This window comes from Dromiciops gliroides, chromosome 3, assembly GCF_019393635.1.
Source record: "Dromiciops gliroides isolate mDroGli1 chromosome 3, mDroGli1.pri, whole genome shotgun sequence".
Classification (NCBI taxonomy): domain Eukaryota; kingdom Metazoa; phylum Chordata; class Mammalia; order Microbiotheria; family Microbiotheriidae; genus Dromiciops; species Dromiciops gliroides.
The window spans coordinates 237731431-237754188 of record NC_057863.1 but is presented as its reverse complement, the minus strand read 5'-3'; the positions used below and the strand labels follow the sequence as shown (position 1 = coordinate 237754188).

At 38.5% G+C, this 22758-nt stretch overlaps 1 protein-coding gene across 2 annotated transcripts in view; it reads right to left on the bottom strand.

The window, feature by feature from the left end:
• Positions 1 to 21981, bottom strand: part of PRKX (protein kinase X-linked) — a 154581-nt gene extending 132600 nt beyond the window's left edge. For both annotated transcript variants that reach the window (XM_043997563.1, XM_043997564.1), the window contains exon 1: positions 21114 to 21981. In XM_043997563.1, coding sequence (XP_043853498.1) covers positions 21114 to 21363 — 250 coding nt within the window. In that variant the 5' untranslated portion in view covers positions 21364 to 21981. The remainder of the gene's footprint in view (positions 1 to 21113) is intronic.
• Between the last annotated feature and the right edge of the window lie 777 nt (positions 21982 to 22758).

The following is a 22758-nucleotide window of genomic DNA, read 5'->3' as shown; positions in this document are numbered from 1 at the left end:
AAAAAAAAGTGTGCTAACTAAAGAATCTAATATTATTATTTTTTAATTCACATTTGTGTGTGTGAATTGGGCCAGAAAATAGAGGAAGAGAGTCAGTTTATTGTTTGAAAAATGTGTTATACATTCAATGACTCTAAAACTTCCCTAAAACAAAAATGTTAACAATAGTCTTCTGGCTGGCGATGGTATAAACCTGTGTAATCTAGACTATCACAATCTCTAAACAATTTAAATTGCAGTAACAAAAGGACTATGAAGTGACCAAAAAAAATGGACATCCATTGGATATAACTATATCCAACTATAAACTGTGCAAAAAAGGGAATAAATTACATTATATGATCTCGAAAGGGCCATAATCATTGAACCACAATCCTTCCACTCTTCCCTGATTAACTCCCTATTTAACTTCCCACAGCATCCATTTCAACCCCCTTTCCCTCTCTCAAATCACCTAGTCAATCGACAAATATTAAGTGTTTACTGTGTGCCACATTCTGAATACCTATATCACCACTGCTCCGCTGGCTCTCTGCAGAACTCATGTCATACTTCATGAGAAATCTGAGGTGATCCGTTGTGGAATTTCTCTATTCCTCAATTTTATACCTCAGATCTCATCAACATATCATCTCTCAATCTCTTTTACTTCTTCTCAACTTCAGAAGAAGAAATGATCCTTCTCCTTGTCAAGGCTTATCCCTTTATTTATTACCTTAAGCCCATTCAAACTCATTCCCTCTGGCACCATGTTTCCCTCAGTCATCTCCTTCCCCACTCCAACCCCTCTCTTTATCCACTGGCACTTTCCTACTAGCTATGAAAATGCCTAGCTCTCCCAAGCCTTAAAAAATATCTTCATTCAGTCCTGCTACACCCTCTCCTACAATCGTTGCATAGCCACTCCCCTTCACTGTCAAACTCTTAGAAAAAAAGTAATACCCACTCCTCACCTTTACTTCACCTCCTACCTACTTTTCAAGCCCTTGAAATCTGGTTTCCAAAATGGTCTCTTCCAACTTAGTTACCAAATCCCTTAATTGCTAAATGGAAGATCTTACTGACCTCTCTATATTATCTGGTACTACTGACCACCCTCTTTTCCTTAATTCTCTCTTTGGGTTTTCATGACACCAGTCTCGACTGGTTTTCCTCCTTTGGGTTCAATCATGCCTTCTCAATCCTCTACATTGTATCATCCATCATCTATGTCCTAGACCTCTCTGCATGGGTATATAAAAAGATCCTGAGTCTCTCATGGTGATCCCATCAGTTTCCATGAGTTCAACTATCAGCTGTAGGCAAATGATTTGAAAATCTACATAGCCCTCATCTCTTTTCTGAGCATTAGTCCCACATCTCTAGCTGTCTGCCATTTATCTCCAACCTTGATGTCCTAAATCAACATGTCCAAAACAGTATTCACTACATTCCCCACAAAATCTACCCATCTTTCTAACTTCCTCATATTTGATGAAGGCACTACCATGTTTCCAGTCACCCAGGTTCCAAAATTCAATCACACAACTCTCCACTCTCCCTTACTTCTCATATCCAGTTGATTGGAGGGTTCTACTGGTTCTACCTCCATAATTCTAGCCCCTAAACTATCAATCTCCTTGTCTCAATCCAAGTTTCTCCCTCTCCAATATATCTTTTACAAGACTAATATTCTTAAATCACGAGCCTAACTATGCCATTCCCCTAACCAAGGAGATTCCCACTCCCTATTGCCTCTAATATAAAATAAAAATCTCTTGGTTTGGCATTTAAAGTTCTCCAATTAGTGTCCCTAGCATGTTCTATTTTCCAGTCAAAATGATTTACTTGCAGTTCCAGAACATTACATTCCATTTCCCACCTCCAAGCTGTCCCTTTTCCCTAATATACTCTACCCTACTCTCCTTATTTTCTTATAATCCCTAGTTCAAGCCTCAACTCAAGATACCCCTTATGATTTACCACATACCCACTCCATCCCATGGCAAATTACTTTCTATTTACTTATATGTATGTACATTACATCCCCCACCCAGTGGAATGTGGGGAAATGGTGGGCAAGTGACTATTCATTTTTTGTCCTTAGCTGCCCAGCACCCTGCACCTATGTGCTCATCACATTGTAGATGTTTAGTAAATGCACACTGAACCGAATTGACAGCTGCTGTGCTGCACTTGTACCCATAAATCAAGAGGCTTAGAAGGAGGTCTTCAGAATGTTGTAGGGATCCCCTATGGAAGATTTATGGAAGGACATGGAAAAGAGTCACAAAGAAGTATTATTGGATTGCAAATTGCATCACAGGGGAGAGAACCAATACTGATAACAGTTCTATTAAAGCATATGCATGACATGTACATTTATTTGGAAGTGAAGTAGTAACATTCCTCATACCACACATAGAGAGCTCTGAAAAGAATGGACTTCACTGGTCCACAACCTGAAAGAAGAAGATGAGAAGTCACAATCACAGGGTGATTCAAGCAGAACTGAATCAAGATTTCACTTTTTGATTCTTATATAAACTTTACAATATATTTTTAATTTCATTTCTCGTTCACCCATACCCTTCAAGAGAGGTAGTCATTTAAATTTCAAAGCAGTTCAAGTACAACACATTACAAAGATAAAAAGAGAATTCAAGAGCAGGTGACAGCTGCCTTGTTTTCTCAACACTTGCTGCCACCAGCTGTTCCAAGGCAGATGGGCACAACTGCTTGAAGTGTGTCTGGAAGTGTTGAGTACACTAGAGAAAGGGGTTGTGTGCAAAAGAGTTATCAGCTGGTTCTTAGAACAATCATGGAAAGAAAAATTATGACTCAGGAAAAGGGACAAAAGCCAGTCAAGTTCAAATCACAGGCATCTCTAATACACTGGATCATTAAATAATCAAAAGGGGGAGGCACCACTGTGTTGGCAACTGTGTTGCAATGAAGTTATTATAAGGAGAAGAAAGACAAAGTTGTTCTTCATTATTTCAGTCAGAAGGAGTAATACTTTCCTACCATGACTGTTAGGCTCTTGCAACTCTAGATTGCCTCTCAGAGTCTCATTATTAAGAATCTGAGTCTTATGCTCAAGTATATCAGTGATGAGTTAAATGGTTTGGGTTTGGGGCTTTGTTTTGTTTTGTTTTTTAACTAACTTTTCCCCAATGACTGCTGACCATTATAATGTGTTTTTCTCCCAATCTAGCTTCAGACAAAACTGAAAATTCTGTTTTTCTGGTACCTAAGACCCAGATACCTTATTCTACAATTACTTCATTTCCTAGTAGTTTTCTAGGTGTTGCTATTTAAGGTTCCAAGGTTCTGACTGAGGTACCCAACTTGAGTACCCTACTCTCCTGTTACCCTAACTGGTCACACAAGGCTTTGTGATCATGCCCCACCCTATTCCCAATTAAGATTTATCTATCTCATCAGGACAGGTTATACTCTTGCAGGTAATAAATAGAGCATCTGACAATACTAATGAGAGGAAGATACAGTAAAACCTTTCTCTCTTCTAGTTAAAGTGAATCTTAAACAGAAGCTTTCTAGAGACAATAGCTTCAACTTTTTTGATTACCAAAGAAGTAATCTTAATATTTTTCAAGATAATTGTCAAGGGCCCAATGGGAGAAAATATATTTGGGCAGATAGGCACTTAGTATCCTCAAATTAGGAAAATATAAAGTGGCCTGGGATCTAGCCTCAAGAAAAATGCTGGTTATATAGATGTAGCAGTCATCTGCATTGAGATGGTGAAATCCATAGGAGGTGATAAGGTAGCTGAGATAGAGAAAATAGTGAAAGAAGAAGGGGTTCATAATGGATTTGAGAAATATCCATGGTTATCAGGAGCAAAACAGATAAACCAAAAAAGAGAAAGAGCTGCTAGAAATAGCAAATAGAGAAATGGGAAAGAGCATTATCACCAAAACCCAGAGGAAAAAAAGAATATCCAAGAGAACCTGGTCAACAATATCAAATGTACCTGATAGGTTAAGAAGGATGAAGTCTGAGAAAAGATAATCAGACCTGTCAATTTAGATATTTTTGGCAACTCGAGAAAGAACTTTCAGTTGAGTAACGAGGTTAGAAACCAGGGTTTAAAGGGTTGAGGAGTGAGAGGAAAGGAAGTGGAGCTGAGTAGACAGGGTTTTGTTGTTATTTTTCCTGGGAGTTTGGCCAAATAAGAGAGGTGAAATGCAAGGTGATAGTTTGAGTGGATGGCTGGATCTTGTGTAGGTTTTAAGGATAGGTAAGACTTGGACATGTTTGAAAGCAGTAGAAAAGAAACTAATATAGAGACATAGGAGATTTGAAAGACAGAGGGAATGAGGCTCTGATATAGACAATAGGAGAGGGAATAAAGGACACATCAAAATGTTGACCCAAGCAATAAGGACCACCTCTTTGTTAAAATCAGGGAAAGGAAAAAAAAAGTAAAAAAACCTAAATAAATACATAAAGGAATGAATGAATGAAAAAAAAATAAAATCAGGGAAAGGATACCTGAGTTCAAATCCAGCCTCAGACACTTAATGCTTACTAGCTGTGTGACCTTGGGCAAGTCGCTTAACCCCAATTGCCTCACTAAAAAAAAAAAAAAAATCAGGGGAAAGGAGAAGAAATCCATGATGAGGGTGGAGATGTCAAGGGATTTGGAGATGAAGAGAAGAAATAAGGGGGCTTATGTTTATATGGCCATGCCCCCAGCTGAGAGAAAGTAAGATAGAGACAGTATGGGATTTTTGAGGAGGGAAGAGAAGGTCTAGAAGTTTCTGTGGTCAGTGAGATAGGAAATCAACTAGAGAGGAATATAAGGATGGCCTTCCTGCAGTGAGAGCACATCTGAAGTTGGATCAGATAAATTTATAATGTAATAACCATTGAGCATGGTTATGTTCTCCAGTAGTATTGAGCAATATGTGAGTAAAGGTGGAGGAGGTGAATGTAGTATTTTAGGGCTGAGGTTTGGCAAGAGTTTAGTAGCTATAGGGCAAAGGAGCCAAGAAACTTAAGAAAAGAAGACAGTATAGGTCAAGATCAAAGAAGGTGGAAACTATAGTTAGAGCAGAGGTATATATAAACTATATTCAGAGATGGACTTATTAGAGGTAAAAATCAGGGTAACATATAAGTTTAGGAGGGGTAAGATGAAGGAAAAGAAGGAATGACAAGAGGTATGGTCATATTAAGGAATGTTGGAGTTCTGTTTGTTATGGTTGTTATTTTATTAAGGAAGTAGAACACATGTGAGTCTCTGTGTGACTGAGGAGGGATCATGGAATTTAAGGAGACTAAAGAATTGGGAGGTTAGAAAATTTGAAGGAGCACAAATATGGTTATTGAAGTTCTCTAGTGTAAGAGTTGGGGGTAGGTCCTGCCAAGTGCTGAACTTCTTGAGAAATGAGGGAGAATAACTTGGAAGCTACAACACAATAGCCACCATGATTTATATATGGTGGAAATTTTTAATAATGTGAACGTCCAGGGGCAGCTAGGTGGCATAGTGGATATAGCACTAGCCCAGGATTCAGGAGGACACAGTTCAAATTTGGCCTCTGACACTTGACACTAGCTGTGTGACCCTGGGCAAGTCACTTAATCCTCCTTGACCCACCAAAAAAAAAGTGAACTTCCAAGGAGGAGAGGTAGCTAATGGATTTCAAAAAAAAGGAGAATTTGCAAGTGGCCATGGGGAGCAAGAGGTACCTTCTCCTCCAGGACCAGTAGGGGGACTGAGTGAAGGTACAATCAGTGGTAGAGAAAATGGCCAGAGATGCAGTGTCACCAGCATGGAGGCAGGTCTCAAAAAAGAAGAGATGGAAGGAATATAAGCGAAAGTGATCCAGAATGAAGGCTAGTTTGTTTACTATGTAATAGGAATTCCAAGAGTGGGCAGGGCTTGAGTAGAACATGGGTAAGGTAGAGTTGAAGAGAAGGAGTATGAAAAAAGCAGGAATTAGAATTAGATAGTATACTCTTATAGTGTCAGTGATTGTTTAGTCCAAAGATGGGGGGGGGGGGAATGGTGTTGGGAGAATATTATCCACAAAGATAGTAAAATGTGGCAAATGTATAACTGATCAAAATCTCCGCATATGAGATTTTAGAAAACATTCTTGTATGGTAATCAGATCTACCATCAAATGGTATTGGCTCCACATATGGTATAATGGAAAAACCAACAATGACTTGGAAGTCAAAAGACCTGAATTTTCATTCAAGTTTTTTCACTAACAACAAATCATTGAGTCTGTTTCTTCATCTGTGAGACTAAATAGACTGATGATCTCTAAGGATCTGAAACTGCAAAATTTTATGAGTTCTATCAAGGTAATTTAGAAAAAAGAAATCAAAAGAATCAAACGTTTTCAAGTCTGATGATATATGTTCCAACAGAATATTATTAATCAGGTCATGTAAACAACAAGATGGAGAACTAGACATTTTCTCTGATCTCTACAACCTCTCAAATCACTCCAAAATTGAAATTATTCACCAGAGATAAAGTAACTTCCTTTGTCTTCATTGTCTAAAACACCCAGAATCCCCCAAAAAAGTTGTTTAAAAAGACATGAAATGGTGCTCAATTACTGTTCCCTCACCCACCTCCCACACTACTAGCAGCTAGGCTTCACTAGCAGACCCAAGACTGTACAAATCCACAAAGGCTTACAACAAAACCCGATCCCACAGACCAATTCAGAAGACCAGATACAGATCTCAAATAACCCAATTTCAGAAAATGAAATAAATCTATATGTATAAGCACTACCAAAGGAAAAAAAAACTCATCCTGAGAAGTTCACAGAATTCTATCAAACTTTTAGAGAATACTTATTACCTATACTTCACAAATTATCCTCAAAAATTAAGTACCCTACCAAAATCCTTTAATGAGACAAATACAGGCCTAATTAATACCTAAAGCAGGGGAAACTCAAAAAGAAAACTATAGGCCAATATCATTAGTGAACATTTACTCAAAAACATTAAACAAAATCCTGTCAAACAGACTACAGCAATTTATCCAAGGAATCATTCATTATGACCAAAGAAGATTTCTACCAACAATGCAAGGATGGTTCAATATTAGGAAAACAATCAACATAATTAATCATAATAAAAACTAAAACACCCAAAACAATATGACTATAACAGAAGACACAGAAAAAGTCTTGGACAAAATAGAAAACTCTTTTATGCTTAAAAACCCTACAAAGTATAAGTACAGAGAGACCTTTTTTAATATCATAAAAAGTATCTAAAACCAAAAATAAGCATCCTATGCAATGGAGATACACTAGAACCTTTTCCAACAAATACAAGAGTAAAGGAAGGGGGCAGCTAGGTGGTGCAGTAGATAGAGCACCGGCCCTGGAGTCAGGAGTACCTGAGTTCAAATCTGGCCTCAGACACTTAACACTTACTGGCTGTGTGACCCTGGGCAAGTCACTTAACTACAATTGCCTCACTAAAAGAATAAATTAATTTTTTAAAAAAAGAGTAAAGGAAGGATGTCCATTCTCCTATCACTGTTTAATATAGTTCTGGAAATGCTAGCAAATAGGTATAAGAGAAGAAACATAAAGAAATAAAGATAGGTAAAGAGAAAGTAAAATTATCCCTATTTTCTTATGATGTAATGATTTTCTTGAAAAAATTTAGGGAATCAAAAAAGATACTAGTTAAGAAAAGTTTCAGGCTACATAATAAATCCTCAAAAATTAGCAACATTTCTATAAGATAACTAAAAACAAAAAGCAATAATAGAAAGGGAAATCTTCCTCCAAATAATTAATCTGGGGATCGACCTATCCAAAGCACACAAAAAGATCTCTATAGATTCAATTACAAGTTCCTTCAAGAATCAAAGAACATAAATATCTAGAGGAATATGCAGTGTTCATGGCTAGGCCATGTCCATATAATAAAAATTATAATATTATGCAAATTAATTTATACTTTTAATGCCAAATCAATAAAATTATCAAGGTGATACTTTATAGAACTTGATAAAATGACAAAATTCATTAGGAAAAATAAAAGATTTAGGATATCAAGAGAAATGATGAAAAGAAGGGGGGCAATGGAGGAAAAATACTCCTAGACTCCAAACTATACCACAAAGCAGAAGTTACCATAACCATCTGGTATTGGTTTAAAAAAATGAACAAAGAATAGAACAGACTAGATAAGGGTGAATCAGAAACAATTGAATTCAATAACCCAGTGTTTGATAAAACAGAAAACACAAATTAACTAAGAAAAACTCAGCATATGATAAAAACTGATGTACAAACTGAAAAACAGTCTAATAGAAATTAGGCTTTGATTCATTCTATAATACATTCTATAATGCATTTTAAGTCAGTATGACACCTTAATATTAAAGATAATACTATTAAAAATTAGATGAAAAATAGATCATATACTTTGCAGAGCAGATGTATTCTTTTTTTTTCTTTCTTTTTTTTTTGCAGGGCAATGAGGGTTAAGTGACTTGCCCAAGGTCACATAGCTAGCAAGTGTCAAGTGTCTGAGGCTGGACTTGAACTCAGGTCCTCCTGAATCCAAGAACAGTGCTTTATCCACTGCACTACCTAGCTGTCCACGAGCAAACAAGAGACAGATACAATTACATAAGATAAAATAGATAACTTAAGTTACTTCAAACTGCAAAGCTTCTGCACAGAAAACATTAATGCAGGTAGGATAAAGGACAAATGCGGGGGGCGGGGGAGCAGGAATCTTTGTATCAAATTACTCTAAGAGTTTAGAATCCAAAATATATACACTATCTATTTATGTGTATATCTATATACATATATGTAAGTGTATTACAGAAAGTTATATATGTGTGTGTACATGGAGATAATAGATATATTTGAGTAATATTTGTTCCCCAATAAATAAATGATCAAAGGATATGAACAAACAGTTCTTAAAGGAAGAACTGCAAAGTATTAACAAACAGTTGAAAGAATGTTCCAAGTCGCTAATAATGAAACGCAAATCCAAACAAACCTCAGGTTTCATGACATACCCTGAAAATTGGAGAGGGGGAGGGGGGAAATACAAAAACTGAAATAATAAATGTTGGAGGGGAGGTGGAATAATAGCACAGTGATTCACTGTTGGTAGAACTATGAAATGGTACATGTTTTTAGAAAGCAATTTGGACTTATGTATATAAAATATTTGAAAACCCTTTGAACCAGAGACTCCATTATTGGACTTATACACCAAGGAAACCATCAGTAAGAAGAAAGCCCACAGGTAGTACACCAAAATATTTATAGCAACAATTTTTTGAGATGGCTAAAAATTGGAAATAAAGTTAATTGGAAAATAGCTAAACAAATTGTGGTACATGAATGTAATGAAATAGTATTGTGCTATAAGAAATGATATGTACAAGAAATGTGCTGAATACAAAGATGGAAAGATCTATATGAACTGATTCAAAGTGAAGTAAGAAGAGCCAAGAAAAAAATATATGTAGTAACTACAACAATATAAATGGAAAGAAAAACTACAAAAAAAAACAAAAAACAGAAACAAAAACAAAAAAACTACACACCTAGAAAAATAAAAGGTGAAATCAATAAAATTATAAAAACCAAGCAGGACTCAATTGAAGAGACATGAGAAGTCACAATTCATCCCTTCCAGGATGTGAGAAATCCAAATGTGTTACATACATATTGTGAGTTTTCAGACTTTTTAAATGATCAACTGTTGATATTTTTTTCCCCTCCACAATTTTTTTTCTGTTTGTTTCATGGGAGAAGAGATACTTGGAATAAGAGACAGAAGATATCAATAAAAACATATTTTAAAATATTATTAACCAGCACTACTATGATTTCTTTGTAAAAAAAAAAAATCTTTATTCTATGAAAAGATAGAGCTAATAGACCTAACTTGGGGGGGAAAATGGTCTAAAAAATTCCCAATGTGGAAACTAGTCTTCCTCTACTGTTCCAGCTCAGTAACTCCTCTTAACACAGTGTAGAGGGTTGCCTGGAAAGTTAAGTGGTTTGGAGGTTAACTGAGAAGTTAAGTGGTTTTTGCCAGTGGTCACACAGGTACAATGTGTCAGAGACAGGACTTGAACCCAGGTTTTCTTTACTTCAGGATCAACCATCTATCCACAATGACAACACCAACTCTGCCAACATGCCAAAGGTTGATATTAGTACCATTCATTTACACTTTGTTATGAATAGAATATAAGCATTTCAGAACTGCAATGCTAACCACACCTTCTCAGGGAATTAAAAGATCAGTTTCACTTTAAGACTTTTTTTCTCCCTCAAGAAAATAAACTTAGTATCTGAGTAATTGTTAGACCTTCTCTATAAACAAAAGACTTCAATTCCAGGGGCATCCGTTCTGGCACTGTGCACAGAAAAGTGAAAGTAATCAATGAATGGAAGAGAAAGAAACTTCTAAGTCAACGTAATAAATGAATTGGAAGAGAAACAAAAGATTGGAAGAATGGTAAGGGAGACAGAGATCATTGGAAATGTAGCACAAATGCTACCTTCTACAATATTCTTCAGCCCTTTGAAACAGACACTCCACTTTACCACTTCCCAAAGATAGTGAGCCAAAAGGTCATAAGACCATTTTTTTTTTAAATGGTACAGGATACGTACAAGGGAAATTTTTTCTTTCCCTTTCTATAAAACTTATAAGGTCAGGATGGAATGGGCTACCTTAATAGGTAGTAAATTCCTTATTACTGGGACTATATTATTACCAAGAGTAGGTGACAATGGGTCTGGACAAACAGGATCAGAGATTAACAGCTAAAAAGAACTTCTGAAGTCATCTGGTACAACTCCCTCATTCTACAGATGAAGAAAGCCAAAACCAGAAAAAAGAGATGGCTTGTCTGAGGTTACAGGAGTCCAAGTATAATGCTCTAACTTTAAATCCCAATACTTTTCCACAACACCCCAACAGAGGTGGGGATGCTGTAAGAAAGGGTTCATGCATAGGGTAGATGATGGGATTCAATGACCTGATTCAATGATCAGAAGCTATCAGAAACTACAAGAGAAAAAATATATCCAAACAAAGAGAAATGGAAGGAATGAAAAGATTGATCTATTTACTATTTGGTTTTTATAGAAATATTATAGTTTAATATAGTAAAAATCAACTTTCCCACCTATGAAATTTTATATTTAGAGGGAAAATACATTAAAAGAATCATCCTTGTATTAGGAGCACTTGTATTAGTATTTGTGTTACTGTATTAGTCTCGCTGATACATAATTCACTTGTACCACTCACTGCAGCAAGGCCATCATTTCATTTCTCTGTTCTACCCATAATGTATCTAAAGTATGCTAAAAAAAAAATAGTGATACCTTAAGCAGAGCCAACTAGGAAGACAGGAATGGCACTCTCTCAAATACTAGCTCTCAAATGTGGGTCAGAGTCCAGACCTGGCTTAGGGAAAGAACATTTTCCTAAGGCTCACATAACCAAGGTCACCAATAGCAAGGGTGAAAGAGCCCTGGCAGGCCTAGACCACTCATGACACTGGGTAGGTGATAGTCTTGAGAAAAGCAGAGGTCCCTTAAAGTGTGGAAAAAAAAAAAGGCACCACCAACAGCCTTACTTTCTCCAGAGCCAGAGAGAAGGAGTGTCCCACTAACAAATAGGGAGATGGGAGTTTGTGTTCTAGGACATCCTAATAAATCTATAATTTTTATTTCTAGTAATAGTTTCTAAAAACCAATCTGTTGTTATAATTCATCAACTTCATTAAGAGAATGAAATTAGTCTGAGATTTCATCTATATATAACCATCATTTATACCACTGTTTCAATGAGAAAACACATTCTGAGTTCCAATACCAGGGTCATGCTCTGCAGGAGCAACAAAGTTGGGGCTTGGGGGAAAAGGAGAGAGGAAAGGTTTTGATAGTGGAGATCTCACTACCATCCTAAGCAACCATTCTTCATTTTAAAATTCCTTTTAAAACTAGCATTTCTCTTTTCTCTTATTTTCTCCATCTTTCCTTTGAGTAGGAATGAGAACAAGAAAAGGAGGAAGAGGAGATTGTAACATCACAGATTAAAGATTTGTTTGGTTTCTATTCTTTGAGTCTTCCCTTTTGCCTAGTATTTTGAGGTCTCTATTTCTATGGTTTCTATGAAACATTAAGTAGTCAGAAAACTCAATTAGACATCCATTCATATAACATCAACTGTCTTACAAGTTTCATCACCTAGAAACCAACAGACTAAACAAAAAGTTCAACCTAATTCTAAGCAATAACACCATATATGTATGTATTTATGTCTGTACGTTTGTATTCATATATGTTCATATATATATTCATAATACAATATTATATATACACATATGCACTAAGTAACATTTTGATTTATTGTTTTGAGAGTAAAGTACCTCTACCAATGTACATCAGCAGTTGCTTTGCAAGTAAAAATATAAAGTTGCTTGAGGACAATACACAGTCTGTTTAAGAGGCAAAGACAGCTGTCTATCCATTACACCAAATATCCATTCATCCAATAGCATGATTTATGTAAAAATATTTTGAAAGCCTATCTGACTGAGATCAAAGGCTGTATGAGTCAAAGGCTATAGAGTCAAACTGGAATAGTAGTAGTTCATTCATTATATTGGCTTCAACTCCCTAATTTTACAGACAAGGAAATAGATAAGGTTAAATGATCATTATGTAAGCATTGAGTAGCAGCAACAAAATCTGAACTTAAGTCTTCAGATTCCAAATAAAGTATTCTTTGTACTACAGCACTCTATGTCAATTGAATATTCTACCTATAATACGGTAAAACATCGATGATTTAAATCCAAGTCATTGAGAAGTTGTAATACTTTTGATTAGTGCAAAGATGAACTTCAAAATTAAAGATGAGAAACCTATTTGCTAATAAAATTAGGTCAAACTAAAATTGCAAAGAGAATTGTTAAACTACAAAAGAGAACTATTATAATTGTCAGAAATGCTGTCAAAACAAATTTTTTTTTGCAAATTTACAAATAACATAAGCTCAGTAACAAAATACTTAACTATCAATTAAATCAAATGCTCCTGTCAATAAAGCACAATTTGATACCACATGCACTTTAAAACAATAAAACTGTATTTCCCTAAAAGTATATTATATCAGTGAAAACAATAAACTTGGGAGGGAGTATTTATTTCTATTTATAAATAAGGATTTATTAAACACCTACTATATCAGACACTGTGTTCATTGCTTTACAATTATCTTTTTATTTGATTGTCACAATAACCATGGAAGGTAGGTGCTGTCATCATCCCCATTTTAAAGTTAAAGAAACTGAGGAAGACAGAGGTTAAGTGACTTGACCAGGGTCACATAGCTAATAAAGTATCTGAAGTCATATTTTAACTCAGGAGATCCTAAGTCAGGGCCAGCACTCTGTCCCTCCACAGTGCTACCTAGATGACTTAAGAGATAGGAAAGCTTGGTTCTTGACAAGCTTTCTGACACTGGGAATGTCAAAATCTCTTTGCGCTTGAGTTTCCAGGTCCATAAAATAAATATGTAGGACTAAATTATTTAAGGTCCTTTCCAGCTCTAAATTCTGAAATGCTGTAAATATTATCAGTTTATTCACTGATTCATACTGGACTTTCCTCCAAATTAAGAGGTTTTATTTCTTCATGGGAAGCCCTGTACATGAATAGTCTAGAGCAAAAAAACAAAAAGACTCAGCCATTCAATGTCCTGTCCCTCTGTTTCCTCATCTACAAAATGAGGGGTTTGTACGAGATCAGAGGTATCAAATTTGGCCAGCAAACTCCTGAGTGTGACTTGAACCATATTAAAATGTATTTGGGGAAATGGTTAATAAAATAAATAAAAATACAATGCAACATAGATAATATTAATTTGTTATGTTCTAAATCAATATGCAGCCATGAGGACACTTCTATTTTAATTTGGCACCAATGGCTTAGTTGACCTCTCACTTCCCTTCCAGTTTTAATATATAATCCTAAAATTATAAAGTAGTTGAAGGCTTTCCCATCTTCCCCTGTTAACACACTGCCTCCAATATGAATGGCATTTCTTTAGTCACCTAAATTCACTTCTACGAGCTTCCCATTCTCATTCCAAATTTTGTGTCTTTACTCCCATCATTCCTCAAATCTGGAATGTTATGCCCTCCAAAATTAGCCTAAATTCCACCCCCTGACTTCCTGGCTCCATTATATTGGCCACAATAGTTTATCTTGTCTCCCTTAACTCAACTACAAAATCCTTTAAAGGCAACAGCCAAACCACCTCATTAATTTAGAGATGGAGTAGCCTCAGGTCATTTTGTATAAAACCCTCCTTTTAAATTTGAGGAAACTGAGGGTTAGAGAGGTTAAGTGTCAGTAAGTAGTAAAAATTAGATTAAAACCCAAGTCCTTTAACTCTAAATCAAAAGTTCTTCCCAAATAAACCATGATATCTCCCTTTACCCAATTTTAGCATTTCAAACTCTCCTTCCCACTCTATCAATCATCTAGTTTATGTTTTGTGCTGCCCTGGCTCCTAAGCAAGGAAAAACAAACAAACAAAAAAGACAAGTCTTTCTCAGCTTATTTTACATTACACTCCTTCCCACTCTGCACAGTGTAGCCAAAGTTACCTTTTTGTTGTTTATCACACACAACACCCCAACTCTTGTCCCTGTGCCTCTGTCCATGTTGTCTCCCTGCCTGAAAGGGGTTCCCTCCTCTTTTGCCAGCTTAAAATCCCTTGGTTTCTTCAAAACAGCTCAGGCACCACCTCGTACAAGAAACTTTTCCTCATGGCTAATGTCCTCCCCAATATTACCTAATACATTTTTTGTATAAAACTAAATATGTGCAAGTCTCTCTAGACAGAACTTAGGCTTCTTGACTGATGGCAAGGGCTGTTTTATTTCTGTCTTGGTATTCCTAGGTTGTAGTATGTAGTAGTCATTCAATAAATTCTTGATTAATCCACTCTAAATTATAAACAATCTGCTGCCTCCAGCTAGAAATGTATGCCTTTTAAAAAACGAACTCATAGGGGCAGCTAGGTAGTGCAGTGGATAGAGCACAGGTGCTGGAGTCAGGACGACCTGAGTTCAATTCCAGCCTCAGACACTTAATACTTACTAGCTGTGTGACCCTGGGCAAGTCACTTAACCCCAATTGCCTCACAAAAAAAGGAAAAAAAAAGCGAACTCACGAATGAACAAAATATTTACCACAAAAGAAGTAATTCTTTAATGGTGGTATGTTTAGGGACAAAAGACTTTCCTTTAACCTCTCAAAAATCACAAACATAAAAAATAAAATACTAGTAAGTTTAAAAAAAATCACACATAGAAACAACTTTCCTATTCTGTCCACAAGCACCATCAAAATCACATACATAAAAACAGAGACATATTTTTTGTTTGTTTGTTTTTGTTTTTTGGTTGGGCAATGAGGGTTAAGTGACTTGCCCAGGGTCACACAGCTTGTAAGTGTCAAGTGTCTGAGGCTGCATTTGAACTCAGGTCCTCCTGACTTCAGGGCCCATACTCTATCCACTGCACCACCTAGCGGCCCCAGAAAAATATTTTTTTTAAAGGGAAAATAACCCTCACCTTTTTCAAAATTAAAAGTAATGAATCTCTAGAGTATAACTTAATAGCATAATTTATTGAAAATTGAGGAGAGATTCATAACTAGGTTTAAAAAGTGTACACATAGGGGGCAGCTAGGTGGTGCAGTGGATAGAGCACTGGCCCTGGAGTCAGGAGGGCCTCAGACACTTAACACTTACTAGCTGTGTGATCCTAGGCAAGTCACTTAACACCAATTGCCTCACCAAAAAAAAAAAAAAAGTGTACACATAAAGTATTGTGAAGTAGAAAAAAGGCAATGGTTTGTTATCAAAACCCTAGGATTCCATAGGTACTCTTTTTTTTCCCCCACCAGACTTTAGGTACCTTGAAGTCAAGGTTGAGGCAGCTTTCAGACTGCTCAACTATTTTTTTTTTATATGTGCTTAGCAAAATGTAGCAATCATTACCACAAAAGCAAAATAGAAGCCATATGGAGAAATCAATCAATAAACATTTATTAAGGGCCTACTACATGCTAAGCACAGGAATACAAAATGAGGCAAAAGACAATACCTGTCTTCAAGGAATTTACAATCTAATATACAAAACAAGCTATCTACAGGATAAATAGGGAGAAATTAAGAGGGAAAGTGCTGGAATTAAGAGAGACTGGAGAAAGGAACAACCCAAGAGAAAATTCTATTTTATGTTCTAAGTGAGAAGACATAGAAATGGAGAATGTGATGTCAGAAAAGAGTTCAACCTTTTCTAACCTTAATGCTATATTTAATTCTTTTAGTAATTCTACCTTCTAGTCTGGCTGACTAATGAAGTAGAAAGAAAACAAAAAACAACAAAAAAAAAATACCCCTGGCAGATCTATGTGACCAGCTGTGCCAAGGTAAGCTGTGGTTTCAATACTTGGATGAATCTGTGATCTCATGTAGGCATTTCTTCCAACACTCACGAAGCAACTCAACTGAACTTTCTCATTCTGTGATTCTCTCATCTATGTCCTCTGAACTGCAGGTGGGGGAAGGGGAGTTAGGGCACAGTGAGGAGAGGGAAGTTTTGGAGGACACAAGAGAGCTGACCAATATGTTAAGAATCTTCCACTTACATCTCTTGACATCACATGACTATTACACACAGGCTGACCAGTTATCCCTTATATTACAATCATCCCACCTATTTTCCAGACACACAAGTCTGATGACATATTTTTTTGCCACTTCCCTTATAGAAATCTTCTTTCTGACAATACTGAGTCTCAAAAATCAGATTACTGGGTATTTATTATGGACTATTATGTTCAGTATATATGTAAAATATAAATGACTCAGTGTCTAGCTGGCCTCAAGAATTTTCCAATCTATGTGAGAAAGGACATAGAGAATAACATAATACTAATGGAAAAAGTAGGACAAACAGCTTTCAGAGGTTCAAATCCCTCAGTCCCTTACATGATCTTAGGCATGGCACTCAACTTCCTTAGACCTCAATTCCCTCATCCATAAAATAAAGAGAATGTACTAGATAGATTGCTTCTAAGGTAGAGACACCAGAGCTATGATTCTATCATAGGGATAGGCAATAGACCTATGATTTCATTAGTAAAGAGAACTCACAGACAAGGAAACTCCATCTATCAAAGCAGATCCCCACCTTCTCAAAAACTTATAGTTTTCAAACAGTTACCAAGGGCAATTGGAGATTAATTGTTTGGCCCAGGGTCACAGAGCCAGTAGCTATTAAAAAGTAGTCTTCAACCCATACATATAACATACTTCATCATGTCTCTTTTCCCTCATTCATGCTATTTCCCTTCTAGGAAATGCCTGTTTGCCTATACAAATTCCACAGATCATTCAAGGCTCATCAAAAATTCTGTCTAGAACTTCCATTAAGCCTACCCTTAGGAGGTCAGGTGTGATGTATATAATGGGAAAGAGCATGAGACTTGAAGTCAGGGTCTAAATCTCCATCCTCACACCGGCTATTAGTCTGAATTTCTCTATCCACTATAGACATTGTCTCTGATCCTATAAACAATACAAAATGAATACATGAAACATGGTGTACCAGGAAAAAAAACCCAATAGGAATTCACAAAAAGGAGCGCTCGATAAAGGCCAGGAAGACCAGGGTTCAAATGCAAACTGATACATCCTGACTCTGGCAAACTATTTAACCTATTCAAGGTCCTAGGTAACTGTCTATGACAATACATTGTCTAAGGAGACTAATTTGACTGAAGTGTTCCTATTGAGACCTGGACAATGAACTTCAAAGACCACTAACAAAGTGGAGCCAGTGAAGAGCAGGTGGAGAGGGTGACTAAGTTGGTGAGAGGACAGGAGACCATGTCTGCAGGATATATTGAAGGAAGTGGAGATATTTAGCCTATAGAAATAAGATTAAGAGAGGATATCTTCAAGTATCCAAAGTGCTGTAACAGAGAAGCTATATTTGAGTTATCTTGCTTAGCCCCAGAAGGAAAAACTATGAGTAATGGGTGCAGGTAGCAAGAAAGAGAATGTGGCTCAATATAAGTAAATATTGTCTAACAAATTAGCACTATTGAAAATTAAAATAGGCTGCTACAGAATATTATGGGCTATCACTGGAGAGCTTCAAGAGGCAGGTGTATGATCATTTGCCAGGAATTGTGGAGAAAAGCTTCCTCGATATGAGTTGGACTAGATGATTCACAACGTTTTGTTTTGTTTTTCTTAGTCCAATATTCTATGTCCTCTAAGAACTTTTCTGTAACTTATATTAGGAGTCATTTTGTCTCAGCCTAATACTGAGTTACTATGCAGCTAACTTTCTGAAATAGTATGTAAGGGAGTTTACAATTTTAGATCAGATATACTTGATGGTGATTCATCATTTCACTTGAGTGTGTCTTATGTGACCAAAATATTTTTAAAACAGGAAAAGTTTTAAATAAGTAAGAAGGAAACATTTGAGAGAGGAAATTGGTTTAGGAAATGTTGTTTTCCTGGACCAAAAAAAAAAAAGAAAAGAAAGCCAAATGATTTTTTATTTTATATATTTGTATATATGTACCCTTCAGGTACTCTTCGAGGTCTAGTTATGTGTGTATGAAAGTATGAAATCGGCTATTCCAAGCGCTCTAAAGCCCACTTTGAAGTCATTTTCTAACCTTCACTTCTAATAACTGCCAAGATTTTGTGCAAGATTCTCCTAAATCATTAACCTTCATATCAAGATTAGCCCAGGTTTTAAAAGTGTCTAAAAGTACTTATGCTATTCAACACAATTCAACAAGCATTTATTAAGCACTTACTATATGTTAGGTCTGTGCTAAGAATACTAAAACAAAAATCAAAAATCTTTGATCCCCAGGAGTATCAGGAGTATATGTTCTACTGGGTAAAAACTACATGTATATAGATAGTATTGATAATCAAATATTGGAAGGTTGAAGGGGAGTGCTAGTCTAGACCCCAGCAGAAGAGATGCCCCTAGTGTTCCAAAGGGTTCTTTCTAAACACAAATAAATCCCTTCTTCAAGGTACATTCCTGCTGGCTTATTCCTGTTCTACACCCAGTGATTACATATCATGGACAGAATACATTACCTCTGCAACCCACATCACCCTGGTTCAGCCTCAGTGCACCTTAAAACAGCAACAATAAAAAGGGCAATAGAATAGTAAAAATCACACTGAAAGAGGTATTAGGAGGCTTGGGTTCTGATCTTGGTTCTGCCACTTAAGTAAAATAAGGAGCCTGAAACAGATGATTCTTAAGATTCCTAGCAGCTCCAATATTACATGATTTTAATATATTCAGTGCTCACTCAAATAGCCACTCAAACACCCTCATTGGCATGTGATGTGATCGCTACATCTTTGTTCTCCAGTATTAACAGGTGCCTAGAGGTCATTTCTGCCCATAGGTCCTCCTCCTGTTCTCCTATCCTCCCAGCACACACATGGAGCTGTCTTGTTCATGCACCCAAACTGTCATTCATATTTTCAATCAGCTTTGGGCAAAGCAAAACTGAAGATAAAAATATGAGCTGCCACTATCACTAGTTTTGGCATAAATGCAACTTTTTCTACTACTACAATCAAAAACAACCTTTTCAAAGACCTTTCAAACCTGGAACCCTGGATGACCTTTTAGAATGTGTTTCAGCCTAGTCTATATCTTCCAAACTGATTTATAATTTAGTTCTCTGGAAGGATGGCGAAGTAATGGTGGCATGACAATCAGATATGAATTCTAGTACGGGCTCTATCATTAACTAGCTTGTGTGTGACTCAGGGCAAGTCACAACCTCTGTGCACTGCAAATTCATCCTCTAAAATAAAGGCACTAGACAAGATGATCTCTAAGATCCCCCTCCAACTTTAAAATCCTCTCATTCCATATTGCAAGATTAGATTGAAGAAGAGCTGATACCAACAATAAATTACTTTATCCCATGATTTCTCTTACTATCAACATCTTGACCCAATCCCTTCAGCAATGAATGGGGACTATGAGTGATGCTATAAACTTGTGTGAACATTTTGGAATCATCCTATTTGCATAGCTTAAAATGCTTTCAAAGGGTCAAAATCTTATCTGAAAAGAAACAAACTCTGGGTTGCCACCCTACAAGCTGCCCATACAATACCACGCAGCCAGAGCATAAACAAAACATAAAAAACCAAATAAGAGGACGAGAAAGCCAACATAAACAAGATGAAGGAAGAGTCCATGAAATGCTTGTCGGTTTGTTAATTCCCCCTTCAAAAATATGGTGTAACACCTGGCATTTTCACGCTAGCATTTTTAAAAACTTACAAGCTTCTCATGTCTTCACTATTCCATGGATTTGGGTTTTTTTAAATGTTGTAGCATATACCTTAATATTTAATATGCACACTCCTTTACTAGACATGCCTGCACAGTTAATACATAACAAGGGTCCTCATTCGAGTTTGGTCATAAGGGAGAACAAAACAAAACAAAATCAAGTTTACTGAAAGCTGACAGTTCACGAGGGGCCAAGAAGCAAACTGAGTTCGAAGAAAAATAGAAGCCAGAGAGCAAGAACTATGTGTGCTGCAAGAAATGCTGGGCTGGTCGAAGGATAGTGGTGACTGTTGGAAGAAGTCTTCCAACTTTGGGGTGAACAGAGTCTTTGCAATGATCTGAAACACCAACAGCCCCTGACTCTTTTCTTTGTGGCCATGCCCAAGGGAAGAGCAGGATGGGAAAACACACACCACACACACAGGTAAGTGAGGTGCTCCCGGCTCGCTGTCTGGCTGCACACCATTAAGTGAAACTACCTAGGGAGCTACTACAAGGGGAGGCAGCCGCGGGCTTGACGGTTCAACAAACACTGAGTGCCTTTGTTTGAATTAAACGCCCCGGGCGGGGGGGGGGGCAAAGCTGCTCTGTGCGTGCGGCTCCAGTCCCACAGCCCTTCTCCTCCCCATCTATCCCCGACCTCCCACCCGCTCCCCAAAGAGAAACTCACCCACGGTAGCCAGAGTATCGAAGTCCTGTAGCTTGTAAGCGGGAAGCTCCGGCGAAGGGGCCGGGGAGTCCGGCCCCGCCGCGGGGCTCGAAGAAGGGGCGGGCTCCGAATCCCCAGACCCTGCAGACCCCGGAGGAGCCGGAGGGGGAGGGGGAGGGGGAGGGGGAGGAGGAGGAGGAGGACTCCCTTCGCTGCCCCCGTTTCCTGCCCCGACCTTGGCCGCTTTCGCCGAGGACCCGGCAGCCTCCATGGGTGGTAGGATGGGGAAAGTCAGAAAACACAAGCCAGAAGCCGGGTCCTCCTGCTTTTCCTCCTCCTCCTCTTCCTCCTCCTCCTCCTCCTCCCTCCTGGTGCCTCTCAGCACATCTGGGGGAAGGGTGGGAAGAGGGATGATGGAGGGGGCGCGGCTGACTTTCCGCCCCCCCGCCGGCCCGGCACGGCGGGGGAGGGGAGATGCGTGCACACAACACACACTCAAACACACTCACACACGCACGCACGCAAACTTTCTCTCTCTCTCGCTTTCTGGGACGCGGCCTCGGAGCACTTTCCCGGGGACTTTGATCAGCAACCTTCTGCCCTTGGCCGTGACCAGCCTACTAGAAGCTGTGGCATCCGCGCTGCTGGCTCCAGCCTCGGCAGGACTCCTTTGCATCTCGCCCCATTGCTCGGAGGCTCACTCCTTCCCACACCCACCCCGCCCTACACTACCCCAGCCCTGCCCCGGGCAGCCGAGCAGCCAGCAAACCGCGGCGGCAGCGAACAATAGGATAGGGCCAAGTGCCCGGGCGGGCTCTTCTTAATTAAATAGCAAAAGGGGAAAGAACGGAGAAAGCAGCTGGAGTCTGATTTCTTAGAGGAGGAAGAGGAGGAGGAGGTAATAGCTAGAAGTCCCGGGGGAAGGAGGAGGGGGAGGAGGCGGGGGCTGTACGGGCGGTCATGCAGCTGCTGCTGCAGCAGAAGGTGAGTCCCGGGTGGCTGGGATACAATCACCGGGACCACGTTCTTGGTTCAATCCCGTACTTCCCTGTGCAAACCCCGCTGTCTTTCCGCGCCATAAGGAATCCCCGAGTCCCGAAGGTGGCGAGCGAACGAAGGGCCAGACTGGAGAGAGTTTTATCCCTCTTTACCCTTGGGCTTTTTTCCCCCCTCAGCCTCCCAGCTCCTCCCTAGAGGTAGTCTTTTAATTGAGGCGGCTTTGCTTTCATTAAATAGCAGGGGTGTGGAGGGCTGGGGGAAAGAACCGGGGATTTTTTGAGTGAAGTACTCTAGACACCTTCCTACAACCACGCTAGGAAACCACCGGTTTTATAGACTCCAGTGTAGGTCTCCTCCGGTCAGTTCCAAATTCAAAAGACAAGCACGTCCCAGACAACAAGGAAGGGGTTGTGGATTCTGAACGACAGTGGTGGTGGCCAATGGGAAGGAGAGCTCTATTCACTCCCTTCATATCTCTGTTTCACAATTGGCACTCCCCTCCCGGAGAGGAGGGAGAGAAAGGAACGATATCAGCCAATTGAAAGAATAGGGCTGGACTGGGGAAGGGGTGTGGTCTGTCACTCCCGTGATCCCAGAGCCCCCTCCTGAGCGGGTTTTGTTAGATAGTAGGTTTGACTACTCACTCTTCCAGGTGCCGCGGGCGAGC